Source organism: Sciurus carolinensis, chromosome 12 (assembly GCF_902686445.1).
Source record: "Sciurus carolinensis chromosome 12, mSciCar1.2, whole genome shotgun sequence".
Lineage (NCBI taxonomy): Eukaryota > Metazoa > Chordata > Mammalia > Rodentia > Sciuridae > Sciurus > Sciurus carolinensis.
The window spans coordinates 50,263,984-50,287,714 of NC_062224.1; the positions used below are offsets into that span (position 1 = coordinate 50,263,984).

The 23,731-nt window shown below is 42.3% G+C and overlaps 1 protein-coding gene across 4 annotated transcripts in view; it reads left to right on the forward strand.

The window, feature by feature from the left end:
* Frmd4a (FERM domain containing 4A) overlaps positions 1-23,731 on the forward strand; it is a 420,775-nt gene that overhangs the window by 143,683 nt on the left and 253,361 nt on the right. The window contains exon 1 of one of the 4 annotated variants that reach the window (XM_047520297.1): positions 18,947-19,105. The exons of the other annotated variants lie outside the window; for them this stretch is intronic. Coding sequence (XP_047376253.1) covers positions 18,962-19,105 — 144 coding nt within the window. The 5' untranslated portion in view covers positions 18,947-18,961. Of the gene's footprint in view, positions 1-18,946; positions 19,106-23,731 lie in introns of those variants that run through there. 4 annotated transcript variants of the gene reach the window in all.

Genomic DNA, 23,731 nt, shown 5'->3' on the forward strand with positions numbered 1-23,731 from the left:
ATAATACCCCCCAACACACAGCTTAAACCACCATCTCAGGAAAAGTGGAAATGTGGTTTCCCTTAGCTTGTGCCCCTTGTCAAGAAAGAGGCTGGAAGACTGATTTCATTATCTTATGTTGGTCATTTATGTCAAAAGCCAGCATCCCACCCTGGGTCTTAGCTTTCCTAAGATGAAGCCAAAGGGAAACCTGTCTTGTTTTGTTTTGCTTGGCCTCTGGGGGGAAAAAAAATCAACGTCTCGATATAATCACGTGGCAGGGCCTCATAACCCAGCTGAGTCCCAGAATATATTTAGAAAGTATAATTTAGGGTCAAGCCAGCCATCAAATGTCCAAAATGAGCAAGTCCTAATTTGAACTCTGAATTTGAGGATTTAGAACTATCCTGTAAAAAAAATGGATTTGAACTGAACTGGAAGAAATCATGTTTTTGATATGAGGTCTGTTTCACTCATTCTTCATGGAGTTCTTACAGAAAAAAACAAATCTGACTCTGCCAATTAGACTGAAAGAAAGTCAGCCAATATCGTCCCCTATGTTGATACCCCATGCAGGTTTTTTCCCCTGGGGTCCCCCAGTTATGACTTGCATAGATTTCCTTCCTCACCTCTTTTCATTAAGAGGGGGCCTGAGGCACCTCAAATTCAAATCTGTGAAAGGGATGTTTAAAATTAGACACATGGTGTGACTCCCTCCTCCGGGGCTGCTGTTCGTGAATCAGTCCACTTTGTACCACGTGGAGTCTCTGGGTCTGAGTGTAGATGAACAGTTCCTGGGAATCCTGCAGTGCTCCTCTTTCGCAGTTGTGGAAGAGTCTTGCTCTGCGTTGCTGTGTGGCATGGCCGGGTCCACCTCTGTAGACAGTACCCAGGTAGAAGCTTCTGGACTCAGTCTCATTAAGATGCTAAGCTTGGTCTGAATGCTTTTTTCCTCCCCAAAATCCACATGTTAAAACCCTAACCCCTAAGCAATAGCATTAGGAGGTGGGCCTTTGCCTTCACGATTGGATTAATGCAAAAAAAAAAAAAAAAAAAGATTTGAAAGACCCCAGAGAGCTAGGTTGTCCCTTCTATCATGTGAGGCCACAGCATGAAAGTGCCACTATGACCAGATGCCAAATCTGCCTGCTGAGGTTAGACTTTTCAGCCTCCAGAACTGTGAGAAGTAAGTTTCTCTTGTTTACCAGTAACCCAGTACATGGTATTTTGTCCTAACAGCCAGTACTGAAAGGGAGGGAAAGAAGAGGCCACTGTCTTCATCTGTCAGGCCCTAGTTGTGGTGTTCGAATGTCAGAACATTTAAAGAATGGAGTTACTTTTTTAAAGAAATTCACTGGAAACACACAGGGCACTTGTTGATTTGAACTCAGCAACACAGAATAATATGCTCATATCAGCCTGTTGGGTAACTGGGCTTCTGAGGTTCAATGCCCCACCAGTAGGAGCCAGGCTCCCCAGGCCACATGTCATCCAGTTTAATATGATCTCTAGGGACAGTACATAGATCCTGCAGCATTTGTTTTCAGACCCAGGGTCCATTTACAGTTCATCTTCACCACCCTTTATTTCTTACAGAATCTCTGAACGTGGGTTTTGTCCTGGAACAGTACTGGACCAACATGCCCAGAATTAAACAAAAATATCTTTGGGACTCTGTGACCTCCTTTTTCCTTCTGTCAAATGGCCTTAAGGTGGCATGAGAGAAACAAGGATAATGTGTCTTAGAATAGGCCTGTGCAAAGCAAGAAAGGCTCTATCCTTTGAGACCCACTGATCAGAAATGGGCCATTTTCAAGAGTTTATTTCCACCTCTATGATACCCTTAGGGCTTAATCCTTCACCTTAGCTCTTGGGGCTGTGCCTCTATTTGCCCTCATCATTCCATAAAATAGGACCCGATACAGGCATTAGAAACTCAAATGCTTACTGCAACCAAGCAGGGAAAATAAATGTAGGACAATAAATAAGGGATGCTTTACAACTTAGACCCTTACCAAATGAGGCCAGGGCACGCACTCAGCTTTCCACAGCGACACTAGGGCTAATGTTCTGATCTTCTAATTTTGCAAAAGAAGCATCTTTGTGCATATTTTCTATATTTAGGAAAAATGTATATGTATATGTGTATGAGTGACAGAGATAAAATATCTGATTTTTTATATGTTGGCAATCAATCTCACTTTAAAGAAAAACATTACATGCTAAGTAAAGCATGTTTTCAGGCCACATCTGGCCCATGAGATGCTGGGTTTTAACTTCCACGAGAAAATGTGCACCATTCCCCTAAATATGTATGTATTCTCTCTCCCCACTTTTGGATTTCACAAAAAAGAAGACACCTCCATACCAAAAAGACCTTCAGGTCCTCCTGCCAGCATCATAATCCTACTGCTAAATCAGAACATTATTATTTTTTAAAAACTCTTTTGACAGGTCAAATGCAAAATTTAAAATACATTTGAATAAATTGAATACATGTCCTCCAGCTATAGGAGGTGGGAAGAGTGTACCCATGGCTTTATTACCTAGCAACAAGACTAGAACTTAAGAGGCAGCTGAATCTCTGTCTAATTATTGCCAGATAAGGCCATTTCTCATCAGTCACATCCTTTGGTTTGGGGCAGGTTTCCCCCAGTGTGACCGTGGACCATATCAAACCATTATATCCAAAAACGCAATCACATCACCACCTAGTAGTGTCTTTTGCTGCTAAGTCAAATTTACAGACCAGCAGAGTGTGGTCCTGCTTGAAACCATAGGAGCCCATCTGGAATTCTTTTTGATTAAGGTGTTTGACTGATAAGAGCTCAACTAAAACCTTCTCATTCTGAATCATCTCTTTCATGCTAGATGGAGCAGAATTCTGGGGTTTTGGCCAAATCCTTGAGCAAGAACATGAAAATATTCACAGCTCCTTTTTCTGATTAAAACATGGGCTGAACCTATAGAAGCGCTTCATCTCACCATGAAGTCAAAGTGAAATGATGCTCCAGCTGGGTGAGACTGCAAGTCGCGCTTCTCAAATGGCCCTTCTAAACATCCGCAGCACTTGTCACGTCCACAGCAGTGATTTATCTCTTTAATTTTAATCTCACTTGTGCCTTTTGCTGGATGAGGCAACTGTGAAATGACTGCCTTCTAACCCTTGACCAGAAGCTTCTTGGGGACATCTGACACCCAGGAGAAGCAAATCAATGGTCAAGTTGTCCATTCATTACTTTAATGCCTCAACACTATAACCTTATTAAATTCAGCAGTAAATATCAATATACCTGGACCATATTTTCTCAATTCCCCATTGAAATTACTTTATGGAGTTAAGATTTAATTCATTTTTATTGAGGGCTGCTGTTTAGTGTACTTTTTTAAAGATGTGGAGTGTGTTAATCAACTTTTTATCATTATGACAAAACCCCTGAGAAAATCAACTTAAAGAAAGATTTATTTTGGCTCATGGTCTCAGTTTCTGGTCCACTGGCTCCATTGCTATGTATTGGTCTGTGTTGAGGCAGAACATCACGGTGGAGAGGAAATGGTGGAGAAGAGCTGCTCACCTCATGGTAGTCCATGAAGCAGAGTGAGATGGGAAGGGGACAGGGACAAGATATAGTCCCTAAGGGTACACCCACAAGGATCCATTCTCTTCAACTAGGTCCTGCCTCCTTCAGGTTCTACACCTTCCCAGTAGCTCATTCAGTTATTACTCTTCCAGTGGATCAATCTATTGATGAGGTTAGAGCCCTCTTGATCCAATCACTTCCTAAGAGCCCCACTTCTGAACATGGCGGCCTGGGAGACTGCACCTTCAACACATGAGCCTTCGGAGAATATTACTCAAATCATATCACAGAGTAATTCATTCCAGGGCTGAACTGGAGTCAACTAATGACTGAGGACTTAGGCAGGACATGGAGGTGATCAGGCAGCACTGACAGAATGTAAAACCAAGGTAACACGCAAGAGTTTGCTAGAAGCAAAGATCCCTAAAACAGGACTCATAGACAGGCTAACGCATTACTAGTCTCAGTGGTAGATGTAACTGGAGAAACTGAGAATGAGACAGATGGAAACCAGAGATGTTGGGGAAGCAGGTGATTCAAAGCAGAGGTAGGAGGACGAGTCTGGAGGAGCCACATGAACTACTAGCATAGCTGCAGGAACGTCTGGGCGCAGGCTGAGGTGTGGAAGGGTGAGGTAGGTAAAGCGCTGTCTTGCTCGGAAAGTCAGTAGAAGAAGCACCTGTAAAAATGCTTCTGAAGCTTACTCCAAATGACCACTGTTCCTTCTGGAACTCAGTTCCCTTTCAACAATCCCATCCTGTTAATTCCTTTTCGGAGATAATAAGACATATGTTGATTCCATGTGCTTAACTTTTTTACTTTTGCTGCCAGGAAACACAAAAGCTTATGTTAGGGCCCAACCTCAGTAACTCACTCATTCTATGAGCAAGTGAAAATGATGCCTTTTCACCTTTTTAACTCACTTTCTCCTTTTTTCTATATTTTATTTTATTCCTGATTTCCCACTTAACCCTTATGTTCTATGTATTCAGTACATTGTGTGCTTGTGTTTCGCCAAGCAGTGTGGAATCCTATAACTTTCTCTTCTGTTTGTGTTAGTTTCTGTGAGAAAAAAACAAAACAGTGGAAACGTAGTCAATTGAGAGTTAAAAATAGAACAAAGTTGTATGCAACTTCTCTTCTTTTGGCAGGACTAATGGTCAGCAGGTGCATCAAAAACGCTACCAGGTAAACTGAGACATGGGAACAGGACGCTCTGGACAGGGTAGTTCTTTTCCTAGGAGGAGTGAATTCATTTGAAATGGTAGTGCCTAACAACACAGAGCCACTCCATTTCACCCCATTGTGTACTGGGGTCCCTGGGGATTTGGCATACCCCTTAGTTGAAGAGGCACAGAGAACACATCACAGAGGGAGTCCCTGGCAGGAGGCGGCAGGGGAACATTCTAATTCTGCGTCTCCCTTTATCTCCCACGGTCAGCACCAATGTCTGAAGACAACTGTTCTGCAGAATCCGAATCCAGAGTCTGGAGGGCTGGAAAAGAGGTGTTCTTAGCCTTCTCATTCCCACCAGGATGCTGGAAGCCTCTTTCTGTCCTTTTCGCTCTTCACTTCTTTTTTTTTTTTTTTCTTTTCCTTTTGAAATATTGTGGTCAGTGTTCTCAAGCGTCCACTATCAGATGTGCAAATAACAATAGCTTCCAGGGAAAGATTGGCTGCTGCCGGCCCTGGGCCAGGGCCAGGGAGAGCAGGAAAACTGAGAACATTTAGGAAAACTGCATCATTCAGAGAGCAGTTTGGGGACAATGGTTCAATTCCATTAGGGATGCTGGCTCAGAATCCCTCTCCGATCCTGGCCTCAATATTTCCTCCAGGAAAACTTTGAGTCCCACATACCCCAGATACCTTAACTTTCATTTTTGTTTAATTTTGAGAACCATCCATTACAAGACTAGTACCTAATTTTGTTCGTTCATGGAGAAAAAGAACAAAAGGCCAGGGACTACAAGGTTTCTGTGGTGAGTCAGGTTTACTCGGAGTTAGAACTGACCCATTCCAAATGCTGATTCTGGCTCTTAACAGTTTCTGAGAACCTCTGACCTTGAGATGTGAGCTGTCACCTCCTAAGGCTTATCCACCTTGCCTGGCAGTGGGTCTCTAGTTGCTCAGCTAAGTGCCAGGAAACAAGATTTGTCTCCCTGCAGGCCAAGATGCTCTGGCCAAGGGAGGTCTCCAGAGCAGGCCATACTTCCGCCCTGGAGAGAATTAACAGGGTCAAAAGGGGCAAGGAGCACATATCAAATTACACATTTTCCTCCCTCCTTCCTCAGTCCAGACATGGCCCCTGGGAAGGTGAGCATGGGCATGCACTCTGCAGACAGCTGAGCCAGGTCGGGTCCTTGGAAAGGAGAAGAAAGCACCTCCCTCGTGGCTTACCCCTTCCTCTTCTCTGTGTTCCATGTCCCCCTTCAGATTGGTCTCACATCTTCAAGAAAATGACCAGGTGTAGATTCACACACAAAGGAAGTTACTGAGGCCCCCTAAGACCTCACCTGGATAGACAAGACTGGAAAGTCCATTTAATGAGCTCTTACTATGTGCACTGCTCTCTTCACAAATCTGTTCTCCTTTGACCCTCTGACCAGTTTTTTGAGGCTGCCCTATCTTTGTATCCCCACCTCACAGAAGAGGAAAACAGAACAGAAAGATCAAATCATTTACCCAGGGTTTTACAGCCAGCAGTGGCAGAACCCAGGTTTGAATCCAGAGAACTCTCCAGAGGGAAGGTGACTGGGGTTGAACCTGAAGTGAGAATATCCGGGCCCAAGCTGCTGAGAAAAATGTCATTCAGAGAGGCACAATAGGTGGAGCTGTCTGATTCTGCAAATGAAAATATACCATGCCCAGTTACTTTTGAATTTCAGATAAACAAGAAATCATATTACACAATAAGCATGTCCTGCTGTGTGCGTCTGAAAGTCAAATATGACGGGGTGTCCTATATTTGATCTGGCAACGCTAACTATAGGGTCACTTCCCTTGCCATCTCTGTCGTATCTTCTCATATTAAGTGTACCATCTCCCTGCTTTCTTTTATTTCTCCTTCTACATCCATCCATCCCTGGAAATTCTAAGCTCTACTTCTCCATATTTTCTTTTGTTTTGGTTTGCATTTTGGTTTGTTTGGGGTTTTGTGTGTTGTTTTTGTTCTGTTTTGTTTGGGTGCTGGGGATCAGACCCAGAGCCTCACACATGCCTGGCAAGTCCTTTACCACTGAGTTACACCTCTAGTCCCTTGTAGTCTTACTTTAGGATCAGTTGCTGCTGCTGAGGGTGTAGCTCCATGATAGAACGTTTGCCTACCCTGCTCGTGGTCCTGGGTTCAATTCCCAGCACCAAAACAAAGTTCAGCTGTTAATCACTTAATATTGCTAGAGAACCCATAATATGCCAGGTTTTGTTTATTCAGAAGGTTCACAGAGGTGGCCTTTGTTCCCCAGATGTTGGGGTCACCACTTTCAGGTGCAAGTGATCTCTGTCACCCCCATAGAAGCAAAGGCAGCTATTACAAGAAGTGGAGGGGCGTGGGGTCCCTACCACTAGGGGGCTGGGAAGACCTCGAGTCTTCGCCCTTGTCTCAACCAGAGGAGCTGTGTTTCTAAGGTGTTTCTCGTGTTTCCAATGGAAGATTTCATTTGGGAAAAGATTTTCATAACTGAAAAAAAAAATTGAAAATCACTCCTATAGGTTACTGTGAGACGCCATGTTTCTCAAACTTCAGGGTATTAAGGAATCACCTGAAGATGTTGTCAAATGCAGATTCAGTCCACATGTCCAACAAGCTCTGAAGTGGTTGTTGGGGCTAGGTTCCAGGGAGGATGCTTCGTGGTCAAGGTTCTCAAGTATCCTTGGGAGATACTGCATATAGATGATTGTCCTTTCTGATTTGATTCAAAGAAGAACAGATGCATATTGCCCTGTTAAATCTCTATCTGTCATATTTACCATAGTTTACAGGGACATTCAGGCAAGATCAGTAGTAACTGTCCAACCCACTCAATGAGAAATGAAATCCCTGTGGCTTAGGGGGTCATAAGACAGAAAGGAATAGACAGCACATTTGTATTCCTTCCTGAAATGCATTCCTTCCTTGGATACTGTGGACATAAAAATATAATCCACTCTGCAATGGGCTCTCTCTCCCTGATGCTCCACCAAGGTCAAAGAATCTGCTATGAGAAGTTCACATTGGCCAAATTTGGAAGTCCTGCTGACCTGAACAGTCCAGGGTCTTAACCTCTGCATAATCAAATGAGTCGTACATAATTCTAAAGTCCTCATGCACAGATTAGAGACATAGCGTAGTCTTTGGACATGAAGGTCATTTTCATTCCCTTCTCTCTGTATAAATATTAATAAGTACACCTGAGACACCTCCTTTGCCTACTGTCTGATCAGATTATTTTATTGTTATTATTTTCTATCCTATCTCAAATGTGCTCCTTTCTGTTAAATTGGGAACTCCTTCTTTTAAAAAACAATGTGTGTTTGACATGGAGTGCTCCTGCCTTGGAGTGATTTCATTTTGTCTTCTTCTCCCTTACAGCTGTGACCTAGCTAATTTTAGGTGGGAAGCAAACTCTGAAATCATTAGACTTTCGACTTAGCTTAGAAATCTTGCTCAGTTAAATTGTAGGATGTCCTCCTTAATAACAGGAAGTCAGGTTCCCAGATCAGCAATGTTTGTATCCTTTGTGCCTCCAGATAAAGAAAACTGAGTGTGTCGCCTGCAGTTTCCTGGTGGTCAGGGAGGAGAGGAGAGAGATAGACTAATAAATGACCCAGGGATGAGTCACTCATTTCTAAAACAAGAGTCTAAATGCTCTTTGTTGGATGCAGGGTGTAACCTTTGTTCTGGTCTCTCTGGTCCCCAGAGAGAAAGGGCTTGGTGGCTTCATTCCTGACAGTGGGATATCACTAAGAAACCAGTTTAGTATAGGAGCAAATGCATCTTCCTAATACCCAGGTTCAAGTCAATATGTGGGCTCTTATGAGTCCTCAAAATTCTATTGCTTTTAAGAAAATACTTTAACTATTTTATTTTTTTCAGTCATAAAGCAATGGACACAGATGGCATCTATTTCTTTCAATCATTCTAAGTGCAAGAACTGAGAAGTATAATGGTCTTAGACCTGGGGGTCTCAATGTGGCCCCAAGGCCAGGACACCAGAAACTTGTTATTGCAAATCCTTGAGCCCTCCAGTAGATCTACTGAGTCACAAACACACATTAGGCCCAGAGTTGTGTTTTAGCATACCATGCAGGCAATTCTGAAACAGGCTAAGGTGAGGGAGCCATTGGCCACAACCCTTACACAACACCACCACGAGGGTGGGACTTGTCTACACATAAGAAACTCTGGGATGCTTCTTAAAAATAATACCAGTCAAGCATGGTGGGGTCTGCCTGTAATCCCAGCAACCTGGGAGACTGAGGCAGGAAAATACAAATTTAAGGCCAGACTTGGTGACATAATGAGACTCTTTCTCAAAATGAAAAATAAGAAGAATTGGGGATATAGTTCAGTGGTTGAGCACCCTTGAATTCAATCTCCTGTACCATAAAAAAAGAGGAAAAAAATTCATTCTCTTTTGTTTCATGGTTCATCAAACAATAAAGTCTAAGCTAGTTTTCCTTATAAATTTTCATGTTTTCATAGCCTGAAGGGTGTAATTATATTTTCTCTCTCAGATGATTAAAGGGCATTCCATTTCTTTCCATTTGGTATTTACCTGGCCCTCCTGGCTCTTCCATTCAGAGTTACCTCAGCTTACAGAGGATGAACTTTGCTTTATTCCAAATGAGGAAAAGGACATTTTGCAAGTTGAAGGACACACTGCACAGTGAATTAAGTAAATATTTCACTTCTAGAGTTCACCAGGTGGTTTTCAGAAATTGGTAGGACTTAGACAAGATGCACATAGAAGGAATTCTTCGATGACTGATACAGGTAGCAGTGCAGGTAGCCTGGCTTCACTTCCTCTTCACCTGCTTCCACTGGCAGGTCCTTGGTGACCTGCTGGGAGCTAGTCCTCTGCCCCAACAGGAAGGATATCAAAATCCCCTGGCTCAGGCAGATGAATCAGGGTCTGAGCTGCTGGCTCCTCTTTAGGTCTATGTCGCTCCAGGTTGCCTCTTCCTTTATATTTTCAGTTTGTTTTCTTTTGATTCACCTGCTTTCTGGCCTCCTGGTCGACCTGAACTCTGGATTCATCATTCACAGATATTTTGATAACAGTTTTGAACTTAAAAGATTCATCTTAACCCTTAAATTCTGAATGACAATAGATGCCATGTCACTCTCCTGATTTCCAATTTCCCTAGACCTCCCACACCAAGATAATTGTGAGCTCTTGCTTTTTCAGTCTCTGTCATCAAAGCCTAACCCATATCTACCATCTTAAGTCAGCCATGGATACAAAGCAGACCACACCACCTATGGTTGGGCTAATTTAAATGGTTCCAAAAGTCAGTACTACAAATAAATGTTTTTATCTGTAAGTGATCTTAATGAGAAATTACAGCTTGAGTTAGTCAGCAGAAGTCTAGGCAACTCAGTAAAATAATAAGCTTATTCTAAAACAGGCCTGATTTTGTGCACACCAGAGCATTCATTTTTTTACTTTGAATATGTAATACAAAAGTCCATTTCAGTAACTAAACGAATCCCTCTTGACCAACTTAGCATAGATAATGCATGGTTTCTTGTTGCTTTATTGGATTTTTTCTATCATTTTTGTTTTGAGTGTTGTTTCACAAGGGGAATTTTGTTAAAATAATAAACAATATATATTTTTAACTTAACCTATTACCTATAAATCCCTTCACAGAAGGTTCCAGAATTCCCTAGCATGTACTGTCATCCTTTGGTCACCATGCAGATACCAAAATCCCTGGATGCTCAAGTCCTTTATATAAAATGGTGTAATGTTTTCTTGGGATCCTTACATATCCTTCTATATACTATAAATCATCTCTAGATTACTTATATCTAATACAATGCAAATGTTATATAAATAGTTGTTTTACTTTATTGTTTAGGAATAATGATAAGGAAAAACATCTGTACATGTTCAGTACAGAGGTGTTTAAGGGTGGGTACTAGGAATTGAACCCAGGGGTACTCTACAAATACCACACATCCCCAATCCCTTTTATGTTTTATTTTGACATTGGGTCTTGCTAAGTTGCTGAGGCTGGTCTCAAATTTGTAATCCTCCTGCTCTAGCCTCCCATATGGTTGGCATTACAGACATGCACCATCATACCTAGTCAAGTGAAATTTTTAAAAAATATATTTTTAATCTGAATCTACAGTTGTTTAGCCCACAGATATGGAGGGCTAAATGTATAGAATATGTGATGAACGACAATAAAAGAGGTTTCAGGGCAGCCATGTGGGAATATAGTCCTGTAGCCACCAGCCACAGTTAAGAACTTGGAGAAGTACCAGTCTCTGAACTCAATGACACTGTGACACAGAGCTCTGGAGTGGGGCCATTCATACTTGTAGACAGTGTCCCAGCTGGATTTTTCATATGGCTGGACTTCCTTTACACCTCTGCTTTCCTTTTTGCCTTGAGAAAAGCATTCTAAGAAAGTGAGAGAAATAAAATGTTGACTAGAAAATGGCTTCCCAGAGTCATTAGCTCAGCAAAAGTGCATCTAACCTACAGTACCTACATTAGCAGGGCCTTTCCAGTCCCACTCATCAAGCTTCTGACCTTGTCTTTGACATGTGTGTGACATTTTCACTTTTGAATGAGAAAGGAACTTTTTCACTCTGTGACTAAAGGACCCCACCAGCACAATTGTAAAGGAAGAAAAATTTATTGAGGGTTCACAGGTTCAGAGGTCTTCGTCCATAATAGGCCAGTTCCATTCCTTGGGGCTCAACGTGAGACAACGTCGTGGAGGAAGAGCTTGACAGAGGGAAGCAGCTCACATGGTGATCAGGAATCAGAGACAGAGACCACTTGCCAGATACAAAAAGATACCCAAAGCCATGCCCAATTCCCATCTCCTCCAGCCACTCAGTTAATCCCTATCAGAGGATTAAATCACTGATTGGGTTAAGACTCTCACAACCCAACCATTTCTCCTCTGAACCTTCTTGCACCGTCTCACATGTGAGCTGTGGGGGATACCTCACATCCAAACCATAACAAACCCTCATAATCTTGCTCTTCGAGAAATTGAAAAGAGAGAAACAGCCATTCTGCAGGTTGGGGAGTTTAAGCCACAGGCGGGTAGAGCAGGTGTAGGTGTGATCACCCAAGAGCAGCACTAAAAAGCACTTCCTGTGCTTTCCCAGATAAGACACACCCCTGAGCTGAGGAGGCCTCTGTGGTAAAGCCTTGCCTAGCATATGGGAGGTCCTGGATTCCATCCCCAGCACCACAGAAAATACACATTTTCATTCATTCGATGGTTTCTACATTCCCATTAAGTTTAAGACACTCAGGATAAAAGGAAAGTAAGATTGCCAGTCAGAAGATTTGGAAGGGCTGTGGGTGTAGCTCATTGGTAGAGCACTTGCCTAGCATATATGAGACCCTGGGTTCAACCCCCAGCACCAGGAGGAGGCAGAGGCTTCTACATTCCACTTGTCCTCTTCTACGCCTGAGAGGACATGAACTTTCTTCTCTCTAAGCTATCCTAAAACCTCCTCGTAGCTTCTAGTCACCAACTTACTAACCTCTGTCAGCAACTCTTGGAGGGAAAGTGTTAATTATCCCCCCGGCAACTCTCCTATGTCCATTAACTCAGCTCCATCTTCTTCTGTGGAAAGAAAGAGGCTCTGGGCTGTGGAGATGGTTCTCAAGCAAGCAGACCCTCCTTTGTGGTGTGACCAGAACCCTCACTTTACAAATATTGAGACCAGGCATGGTGGGCATGCCTGTAATCCCAGAAGCTCAGGAGACTGAGCAGGAGTATCATGAGTTCAAAGCCAGCCTCAGCAAATTAGTGAGGCCCTAAGCAACTCAGCTAGACCCTGTCTCTAAATAAAATCCAAACAAGACTTGAGGATGTGGCTCAGTGGTTAAGCACCCCTGAGTTTAATACCTGGTACAAACAAACAAACAAACAATAACAACTCAACTATTGACAGGTTCCAGACCACTGCTTTTTTGAATGTTTGTAACTTCTAAGTAAAACAAAAACCCTCTTTGTTTTCCACTTAAGGTTGTGATCGTATAAACATAAGTTGCAAAATATAAACTAAAATATCATCCTTGGCCACTGAGATCCATGGAAACCAAGTAAGATAAGGTTATGAGAGCTGAGGGTATTTATTTTTTTATTCAGAGCTTGGACTGATTTAATTCAGGATGCTGTGTTTATTTCTGTAGGGACCTGGGGTGTATATGAAAGCTTACTCTCCTGATGGGGTAACTGATAGATGACATCACTTTTGTGGCTATAGGATCACTAACATGATGGTTTGTAGAGCTTGGGGGAATATTTCTAAACTTAGCTCTTGGCTGCTCAAGAGTGCTTAAGCCAGAGGGCAGCTCCTGACTCTCTTGTACTTTCCCAGGGACCCAAAATATTTTTATATACACAGCCAAGCATTTTTTTAAAAATTATTCTCCCAACCCCCTCAAATGAGCATAGTGAGTTCCGGAGCATTTATATAAATGAGTCTTTTGGGTTCTTAGGTTGAGACATGGTGATGCAATGATGACTCTTTGTCAGAGCTGGGACATTTTCCAGATCCAAATATGGGATTAAATGTGTTAGTGAGCAGTCCTGAAATGCCTCCAGATTTCAAAAGACTGTTTGGGTTTGGGTTTTGTGCATCACCCACTCACTTAACCAGGCAAGTGCTATTTCTAAATATCCTTTTTCCAAAGAGTTGGAACAGGGATTATATAGTGACAAATGGTAACTTCCAGAAGTGTTTGGACTTTTGCCCCATATGGTGGGCGTGAGAGTGTCAGGAGCAGAATGGGCTAGGGGAGGAGCTGATGTAGAAGGAAGAGGAAATGCTGGTCTCTTCAGCTGTCCGACTCCGTTTCCCCGGAGTCCATGAGCAGCAGCATGCCGGGGGGCTAAGGCAGGAGAAACAGTGGCCTAACCCCTTAAAAGCAGTCCTTTCTGCTTGTTGCCTCCAGCTGCCTACCCAAAGACCATGGTATGGGATTTAGTTAGGAAAGCAAGAACACCACCACTTCCCACCCAATAGGCTGACTAGAATCAAAAAGATGGGCAATAACAAGTTCAGTAAGGGTGTGGAGAAATCAGACCCCTCCTAGGCAGCTGCTGGGGATGTAAAATGATATGGCTAGTATAGAAAACAGTCTAGCAGTTCCTGGAAAGGTTGAAGGTACCATAAGACATAGCAATTCTACCCCTCAGTATATATACCCAGGAGAAATGGAAAACATACATCTCCACCAAAACCCATATGCAGACACTCATAGCATCATTATTCAGAATAGCCCCAAATTGGAACAACCCAAAAGCTCATCAACTGATGAATAGCTAAACAAAAATGTGATCTATTCATACAAGGAATATTTATTTAGCAAGAAAAAGAAATTAAATACTCATGCATGCTATAATGCATGAACTTAGAAAGCATCATGCTAAGTGAAAGGATCCAGACACAAGGACCCCATGGATGTAAAATGTCCAGAATAGGCAAAATTGTAGAGACAGGAAGTAGATAGTGGTTGCCAGTAACTTGAGGAGGGAGCAAGGAGAAAAGGGAAGTAACCATCACAATTCATGGGTACAGGGTTTTTATTTGGAGTGATGAAAATATTCTAAAATTAGATTGCAGTGATGGTTGTATAGTCCTGTGGATATGCAAAATCATTGAATAGTTTCCTTTGGTAAAGTGCATGCCATATAAATTATAGCTCAGTGGGTTTTTTTGTGAGTGGAATTTAAGAACACTAACAAAGAGTAATGGACCACCTTCATTGAAAGAACAAAGCTTCAACTCAACCCCCACTGGGCATTTTGGTTACACATGGAGAATTCATGACAAAAACATACCATGGCAGGAAAGAAAGAAATGTACACTAAATTTAAACCTTGGTTTGAGTCCTATGTTGGGAGGCAGAAGGAGAATGCCAAATTCAAATGAGGATTAGTAGCTAAGAGCTGAAGAAGCACATAGGTTGTCAGTTGACTGCACACAATTCCCCAACACACACCCAAAATGGGCTTCCTACAAAACTTGAAACTGGTCGATGAACATTTCTATGCAAATCCCTGCCTTTCCTCTGAATGTTTTCCTATCACCTTCTCAGTCTTGGTTTGGAATAAGTCGCCTATGGATCCTCTTCAGTTCTTCCAAGAGAATGAATCTGGTTTGTGCCAGTTTCATTCCTGACTGAGGTTTCTTGGTGCCGGACCACATGTGAACTTCAATGTTGGAGTAACCACCCTTTACCTCCAGATCCTATCAGGAAAATATAACAAAACACATACAAGAGCTTCTCTTTTAAAACGTCACTTACTGGGGATGTGGCTCGTGATTAAGCACTTCTGGGTTCAATCCCCAGCACAAAAATTTTTTTAATTAATTAAATTTTTAAAAATGCCATTTGCACCTCCCATCAGCTGATTTTGACCTGGCATACAGGAATCTCCCAGCCAATTTTGGGGCTGATGTTTTCTCAAATAGATGCCAGTCATAATCAGTGAATGATTATGACGTGTTATGTTAGATAGCATTTCTGAATATATTTCTCTGGTTGCTATAAATATGCTTCTCTGTACATGTGCTATTTCCTGTGTATTTATGTAATTGCAAATTTTGTTCATAATTATGCTAGACATTACTTCCAACTTAGTTTCCCCAAGTTTTTTTAAGGCAGTAATTATGTCTTAAAACATCCCCAGCGTCAGGCAAAGCATTTATTGACTTTAAAAAAAAAAGTTCTTCTGTCTTAACAAAAGCAGGGAAGAAGGATTTGAGAGCTGGAGTAGAAAACACAGAGAAGCTGAGACAGGGAAGATGAACATGAGCTGGACCCAGGTGGGAGCTGTGAACAAGGCACCTGGGGAGAGGCTCAGTGAGTGCTGGCTGTGATCCTCTGTGCCATTCCCATCCATCTCTCCTGCTCTGTCCCCAGGTAGGAGCCAGTGACTTTAGCAATGGCTGCCTCCCTCCCTAGTCACCCATGATTTTAGGGTTCCCAGCCCTGGATCCCTTCCCAAATGTAAAACCCGGAACCCAAGACTTCAGCTTCTCCTGGTAATGTTCCCCAAGGCATGCAATCGGCAGCCACTCCACAACTAACCCAACAGGGCCAACTCACTCTGCTTGCACTCTTTTCACCCCAAACATTAGCCAAAAAGTCTGCCAGGAGGGGAGGTGATACTGTGATGTTCCTAATTCTGTCTTTCTAGTCTAAGGTGCTCCTCATCCTTCAGACACCTAGGAGATCACTCTGTCCTGCTCCTTTATTCCTGAAGTTTTTTTTTTTTTTTAAATCAACTATGTAAGTGGCAGACTGCCTTAAAAAATCCCTTATTTTCTAAGGAAAAAATAAAGTGTTGAAAAAAGTTAGGATTAGGAAGAAAAATTCAGGTCATTAGCCCTGGTGTGGTGGTTCAACTCTATCACAACCTTCCTGTGACAAGCACTCTGGCCCTCTGCACTGTGATTTCCTCCTCTGCAAGATGAAAGTGTGCACACGCACACACTCACACAAACATGACGTATGCATACACACATAGTCACAGACACATACTCAAGTACACATTTGGATACACAAAACGTACATGCACACAAAGACACACAAATGTGTGCATCTAATTGCTTTGAGGATTCTAAATTCTTTTAAAATCTCAGGGCTTCGTGCAATAATAACCATCACATTTGCAATACTTTGACTATCCTTATGATTGTTTGAGTCAGCAACCTGAAGTCTAGGACAGAGTCAGGGAGATAAATGAAGACCCTGGGCAGTGAAATCCATCAGGATCCCCCACCAGTCCTTGGCACAAGCAGTCTGTCACCCCATGCTTTGGTGGATTCAGACTCAGGCCAGCATTACCAGGCTTAGATTCCAGACCCCAGAGCAAGCCTCCATGGAGGATGTCCACGGGTCCCCAAAAGTGGTAAAATTTCAGGACAGTATGAGTAAGTCTTACTGTTCTCAGGAATTCATATGTTCATAATCAGTCATGGGTTTTAGAAAATTTATTATGGCACTTTTATACTAAAATTCCCAGACCATAAGCTAAATATATATTTAACCTTTTTTTTTATTTTTTAAAGTCACATTATTTAATCTTAGAATAAAACAATGCCTTCAGAATTTCCCTATCTGTTCCATAATTACATGCTTTGGATAAGAGCCTGGTTCACAGCCAAATTCCCCAAGAGGGGAGAGCTTTCGGGCCCATATGCAGAACTGACTAGCATATATCTTGCATTAGTTTTTTCTAGAAAATACCAAGTCAGTTAGCTAATGTTGATGGAACCATTATTTTCTGCATACTGTTTTTAGTTTTTCTTTCTCCTTCCTTCATTCCTTCTCCTTTTAAATAAAAGTGACCCTGTTGATGGGGTATTTGTAGAAATGGAAGATTTTTTTTGCCCTGTCCCCCTCCCTACACCTGCACTTTTATTACAGGAATATAGAAATGAAGGAATTATATACGGGAATAAAATCATGCATAGTGTTTTACCAAGAATCATTCATGGAAAAATGATAAAACTCAACAATGAAAAAATTTTAAACTGAACTAATACATAGATCCATGCAAAAGAAGAAAAGGGACTAAGAGAAGATGATTTAGAGAAACACAAATTTCAAAATGATCTCAAGAGCTTTATCAGTGATGGGTAACATCCTTGAATTACCAGATCATGGTGAGTGCTTAAAAAATATCATACACCAGGTTGTTCATTTTAAATACATTACCTCATTCAGTCTTTGCAACAACTCAATGAGGTAGATACTATTTCCATTTTATAGATAAATTATCAAAAGAAGTTAATTAATATGTGTAAGGTCATGCAGGAATTGGTAGAGCCAAGTTCAAGTTCTGGTATGTCTGACTCCAGGACATTCCAGTAAGCTAGTAGGTTATGCTCTGGTGAGATTAAAGCAAGGATAAATAAACAAGTCAATAAATAAATAAACGTGCAGAAGAGAAATATGTCTCAGAGTATCCATGTTTTTCAAAACTATGCAACCAAAATGATATTAAGTTTAAATTTAGTCAGGCATGGTAGTGTATACCTTTAATCCCAATGACTCAGGAGGCTGAGGGAGAAGAATCACAAGTCCAAGGCCAGCCTCAGAAACTTAGGGGGGCCCTAAGCAACTTAGTGAGACCCTGTCTTAAAAAAAAAAGAAAAAGAAAAAAAAACAAACAGATTAACTTGCTCCTTCTCTTAATTGTAGGAGTCATGGTGTGTGCTGTGACTGTGTCCTCCTTTATCCCTTACCTCCCCTTCCAGCTTTGGGTTCTTACCTCTTAATATAAAATCTACTGAATTAATATGCATGTGTCCTTTTGAAACATGGTTAAAAAATAATAAGCAATCAAAGGGACTTGAGTGAAATGGCAAGCAGTTGTGACACATCTAACTGAATGTCTGTGCTTGGGGTTAAGTCCCACATGTCATTTAACCATAAAATAGCCAGAGCTTTCCTATAAACTCTGGAAAGAAAGATGGAATAGGTTGTCTTGACCTCCTTTATCCATTTTCCTCCAAGATCTTGGATGTGGATATTATCTGTATCAGATAAGCTTCCTGGCAGTTCTGTTGATCCTAACTTAAATTTGGGATGCTTCCAAAGAAAATGTTCAGTTTTTTACAAGTTGCCCACAGAAATAGCAATCTCTCCAGTGTGGATATAAAATTGGACTTTTTGTTTCACCCTGCAGGAACTCTTGGGTTCTCCAAGTTTTAAAGAGTTAAGAAAATAGATGGAATGTCTTGGGAATGTTGGCAGGGAGGCTGCAACTCTCTTCGCTTCACTTTCTCACCCTGGAATGTCTCTGGATTTGCGCTGTTCACTAAATTCTGTTCTGACCTGCCAAAAGAGCCAGCTTCAGTGTACCAGACAGTCCACCAAGAAGCAGGGATGTGCGATTATCTGTACACTGGGGTTTATTTTTCCCTGGTGCCTGGTGAGTCCCCAGAGACAAGGAGAAAACATTTTGATTTAGGAGCCTTCTGCTAATCCTTGAGGGAAAACAGTCTCTGAAGATTAGTGAGGGGAGTGGTGAGGGTAGGTAGGGGGAGAGGAGAGCAAAAGGAAGCAGAGTTATTTTGACTGCATTTTTCCCTTGCCTGATTAAATCTTAGTGGCATTGGAACTCTGTGTTACTGAAAGAACACAGCCCTGTATGTGGGGCCCGGAAGCAGAGGGGCAAAGGCAGGGGACCTAGGAGCTGGCATGGCGGCAGGGCTGCCTGGCTCTGAGGACGTGCCTTGTAACTGGGACCTCACTTGCCGGGCACTGAGGACTTGCCGAGGGGGAAACTTTCGGGTCCTGCTGCTGATGCTGAAGCCATGGTGCATCTCCAGGGCCGTCTACCAGGTGGGACCAACCTCCTCTTACTTTTCTTTGCAGGGGGAGGCAGTGAATGGAATGAGCGGGAGGGAAGTAAGCTATTGTCACTTGTGCTTAGGACTCTGAAACATGTTACAATCAACAGGGAACCAATTAACATTAATTGAGCATCTTCTTTGAGGTGCCAGGGACCCTGTGAGGTGTGCCGTGTTTTCAAGGCAGCTCTCTGAAGGGGGTGTGCATGTCTCCATTTGACAGATGAGATTGTTGAAACTTGGAGAAGGATATAAGTTGTGCAAAGTTACCCAGCAAGTAAATGACAGAGCCCTGTAATTAAAACGGTGGTTCTTCTGGCTGCAAAGACAAAGGGTGCTCTTTTCACTAGTTCACATTTCCCTCACAATAGATGATGTAGCTCAGTGTGTGTTCTCCAGTTGGAAGGGCAGAGATGAAGAGCAGGTAAAGGGAATGTAGCTATGGGGGACAGGAGCAAGAGCACCAGACAGCAATATGGAGTCTTCATCTCTCTGTCTCCCTTTTGTGACATACCCAGGGACCTCTAACGCTTGTACACAGCCTTCACCTAAGTTTGAGAAAAAGAACATTTTATGGGTTCCATTTTTTTCTTCTATGTAATGCTGGGGATTGAACCCAAGGCTTCATGTATACAAAGCAAGTGTTCTACCACAGAGCTCTACCCACAGCCCAAGGAGGGTATTTTCTGCAAGAGGCTGGCACTTTGAGCCGACTGGCCAGCGGTACAGAGTACTTCAAAAAGGGGAGACAAGAGCATCTGACTTTGCCTAGCATCAGTCTAGATTGGTGGTATTAGTCCACGTCCCTGCTTGCTAAGGAAATGTCAAATCCTGACAGCCCTAGCCCACCTTGAGAGGGATCAGCCTGGTTGGACAGGGGAAGAGGAGGAGGCAAAGTAGAAAGTGGGAGCACTTCCCCTAGCCTGACTCTGGAAGAAGGTGTCACTCTGTGTCACTCATTTTCCCTCTGGCCTGGCAGATGGGTTTTTTGGTAACGGGTTTTATTTCATTAAGTCAACTTGAGTGGCTTTGGCAGTCTCTCCTTGCTTGTTGGCTCACCTCACTGTTTGTAACCAGGCAGGCACAGCTGGCCTTCGTATTTTTAGGAATAATTTGGTGGTGCATAATCTCTTAACAAACCATAATGTCTAAACAGCTCAGGACCCTGTAGCCTCTGCTCTCCTCCCCCACCTTATGGAATGTCTGGACTTGCTTTGAAGGGACAGATCCTTGGAAGCCATGCCCAAGGGGACCAGTCACTGGCAGACCACTGCCCTGCGCTTCATCTTCCCATGGGTACACAGGGTTTCTGGAGATGACATTTCTCCGGAATTCTTATGCTCGAAGGGTATATACCTATAGTTTTACTCTAAACAGCAACTATGGTTCCAAAAGATCATATGTAAAAGAAACTGGAGGAAAATCTTCCCAAGTTTGTCAATCATCTGAAAATTTTACACAAAATATTTCCAATGACAAGTTGTGAATCTGAAAGAATTTTGGAAAACAACCTCCCAACTGGGAGACTCAAGAAAGAACATGATTGGTTTGTCCATTTGAAGCTTTTCTGAAACCTTAGTTCAGAGTCAAATATCCCCCAGTTTGGTATTTGGGGTAATTACTTAGTGAAGATAATTCCATCTTTTCCAGTCATTTCTGTGGTTACAGAAGTGTTTTGGGGCCTGGCTCCTTGCCTCCACATCCCACTTTCTTTTCATCTCTAGGTTTGTCTTCTTAATTGTCTCATCAAGTTACATAAAAACTGAGCTTTCAAATCAAGTAAGCAGGGTGGGCCAGACCCCCTTGGGGGCTTTCTCATGATTTCTATTAACATCTTAAGTATGCTGAAAAGAACATTGAATTATTAGTAACCAGACCTGGAAAAAATTTTATTCCTGCCCAATCACAGTTCATTTCAGCAGACACTTGCTGAGCCAGTGATGTACCTGGCTCTGTCAGGGGCAATTGAGACTCATAGGCTAATCAGTTCTCAGACTTGTCCATGGTCAGACTCTGGCCAACCCAGGTTGTTTGACCCAACCAAATGCCTCTCACCCACACAGCCTGTTTGCAGCTGGGAGGTAATTCCCGCAGGGGGTGTCTGGAAAGCAGTTGCGGAAAGGAAGGCCAAGGTAGCAGGTCTAAACTAGTTCCCCAGCCCCGGGGGCCAGGTTAACAACAAGGCTGCTGGGTTAGCGGTCTGCAGAGCCAAGCTGAGGGGGCTGGGAAAAGGTAGGGAAGCCAAAAGCGAAATGCAGCTGCACTGGACCAGGGTGGTCTGAATGCCGTCCAGACAAGACTTCCCAAGTCCTGGGCAGTTTCTACCTGCTCCCAGGCCTGCTGTCTACTGGCCAGCATGGCTGGTTTAAAGGGATATTCAAAATTATATACTGACCCAGCTTCAAGTGTTCATAGCCTCATGGGGAAGAGTTAAGAACACAAATAATTACATTTCAACAAATAGAGGCTTTGAGAGAAATGCAGAGAATAATATGCTCAAGGAAAACTTAGACAAAAAGTCTCCTAAGTCTCCCGGTCTTCACCTTCTCCATTACTAAACAAGGATATAGCTTCATAGTGTTGTAATGATATATGTAAGACTGTGTAGCAAATACCGAAGAATCTACAGATGTGAAATGCTATTGTTGTTTAACAGACTGTATTCATACTGTTATTTATCTTGGGAAAAATTCAACAGTAGTGCGTTTATTTATTAGAGATACTGTGATTGATGGCCTTTTTTTGATGTATTTTGCTTAAGCAATTGTGTGTGTGTGTGTGTGTGTGTGTGTGTGGTGTGTGTGTGTGGCTCACAGTCTGTTCATTGGCTAAAGTGATGGTTGTCAATTCCTGGATGACTTTTAGATTCATCTGGGGAACTCTAAAAACACCCTTCCCCAGACCTACCTCCCAGAGATTCTGATTTAATTGATCAGGGGTCTGAGTGCTGGGCTATTTTATAAGCTTTCCAGTGGTTTTCATGTACACACTGCAGCTGAATAGCCAGGGCTGAAGGATCCTCTTCCCACCATTAGGGAGCAAGTAGTTGCTTACCAAAGCCCAAATAGGCAGCATTGGAATCACTGGGAGTGGGGACACTTTAAAAATATATACATAATGTCATGAGCCCCACCTTAGACTTAAAGAATAAGCACCTCTGGGGGTGGAGGTTAGCAATCAGTATTCCTAGTAAATGATTTTTAATATAATTAATTGTTTGGCTTAACAAAGGAGTAGTACACATGCAGTAGAAACCATACTTTAAATTTTGAATTCTGATCTTTTCCCACACTGGCAATATGCAGTATGAGTCCTTCTTGCCACGCTGCCCATGGGCAGTGAGCTGCAGCTCCCAATCGCCATGAGATGGCAGGGGTAAATAAATGCCCAGACTCCACGGTGTGCTGTGTTGCTGAACTATGATGTTCCACAGGCTGGATGAATTAAGCACATTTGCCTTACTATTCTCAAACGATGATGGGTTGATCAGGACCATCATCAGCTGTGGAGCATCTGTAGAGGACAGACAGTACTATAGTAGCACCTAAAAATGAGAGTCATAAGCAATACCTCAAGAGAACAATCATGAGAACCAACTCCGATCACTCAGTTTATGTCCAAGGTTGGCAGGGGAAGCATTCATTAAACACTAGCAACCTTTATTATCACAAGAATGAATGTGGCCACACCAGAAAGAGGAAGAGGGTCAGGTTTATTCCTGGACTGAGCAATGCCCTTCTTCACAGAGGACTTGGCTTCAACTCTAGGAGTCATTCCTTCACACCCCAATGTCCATTTTGCTTCCCAAACACTGGCTGGGATGTGCAGCAGCTCAGATGGGTAGCACCAACCATTTCTCAACAGGGACATGTGGTTTTCTGAAGTGTTTTTCCACACTCCTTTATCTCATTACTCTCCCAAGCAAGGGTTAATTGTAGGTCGTGAAACATCCATAACCAGGGAGCTTTAGAAGGAAAATCATTTAAAATTGTACAAACTTAGAAGTGAAAGGAAAATCACAAGTTTCAAATGGAAGAAAGCTGCAAAGGTTAGAAGCATCACAAAATCCAGAAGAAAAATGCAAATTTCTTAATTAAGCAGCTAATCATCCCTATTGTTTTCTTATCCCTATGTCTTTCTGCAGCCTACCCTTGATCTCTTCTTCATGAGACCATGAGTTTGTAATATATTCCTTAAAGGAACTAGAAAGATAAGTCAGTCTTCTTCTACCAAGACAAACTGATATTTGTCCTTTCGGTACCCAGAGTTTGGAAGGGTGACTCAGATTCACAATTTTTCACTGGAAATGTGCTGATTTCAGAACCATTGAAGAATTTGGGAAGACTCTTCCTAAATTTCTTTCCTCTATGATCTACTGTAAAACATACTTGCTGTTTATAGTCAAACTAGAGGTATATGCCCTCTAGACACGGGAATTATGGGAAAATCCAATTATACTCTATTTCCTTCAACAAAGAAAAAATTATATGTCACTTTTACAAGTGGATGTGCAGTATGTTATATATACTCCTGGCAGGGAAAAAACTGCTACCTTTGGCTAGGGCTTATGAGAACTAAGCTCTCTTTATAACTTTACCTATCTAATGATTGAAGATAT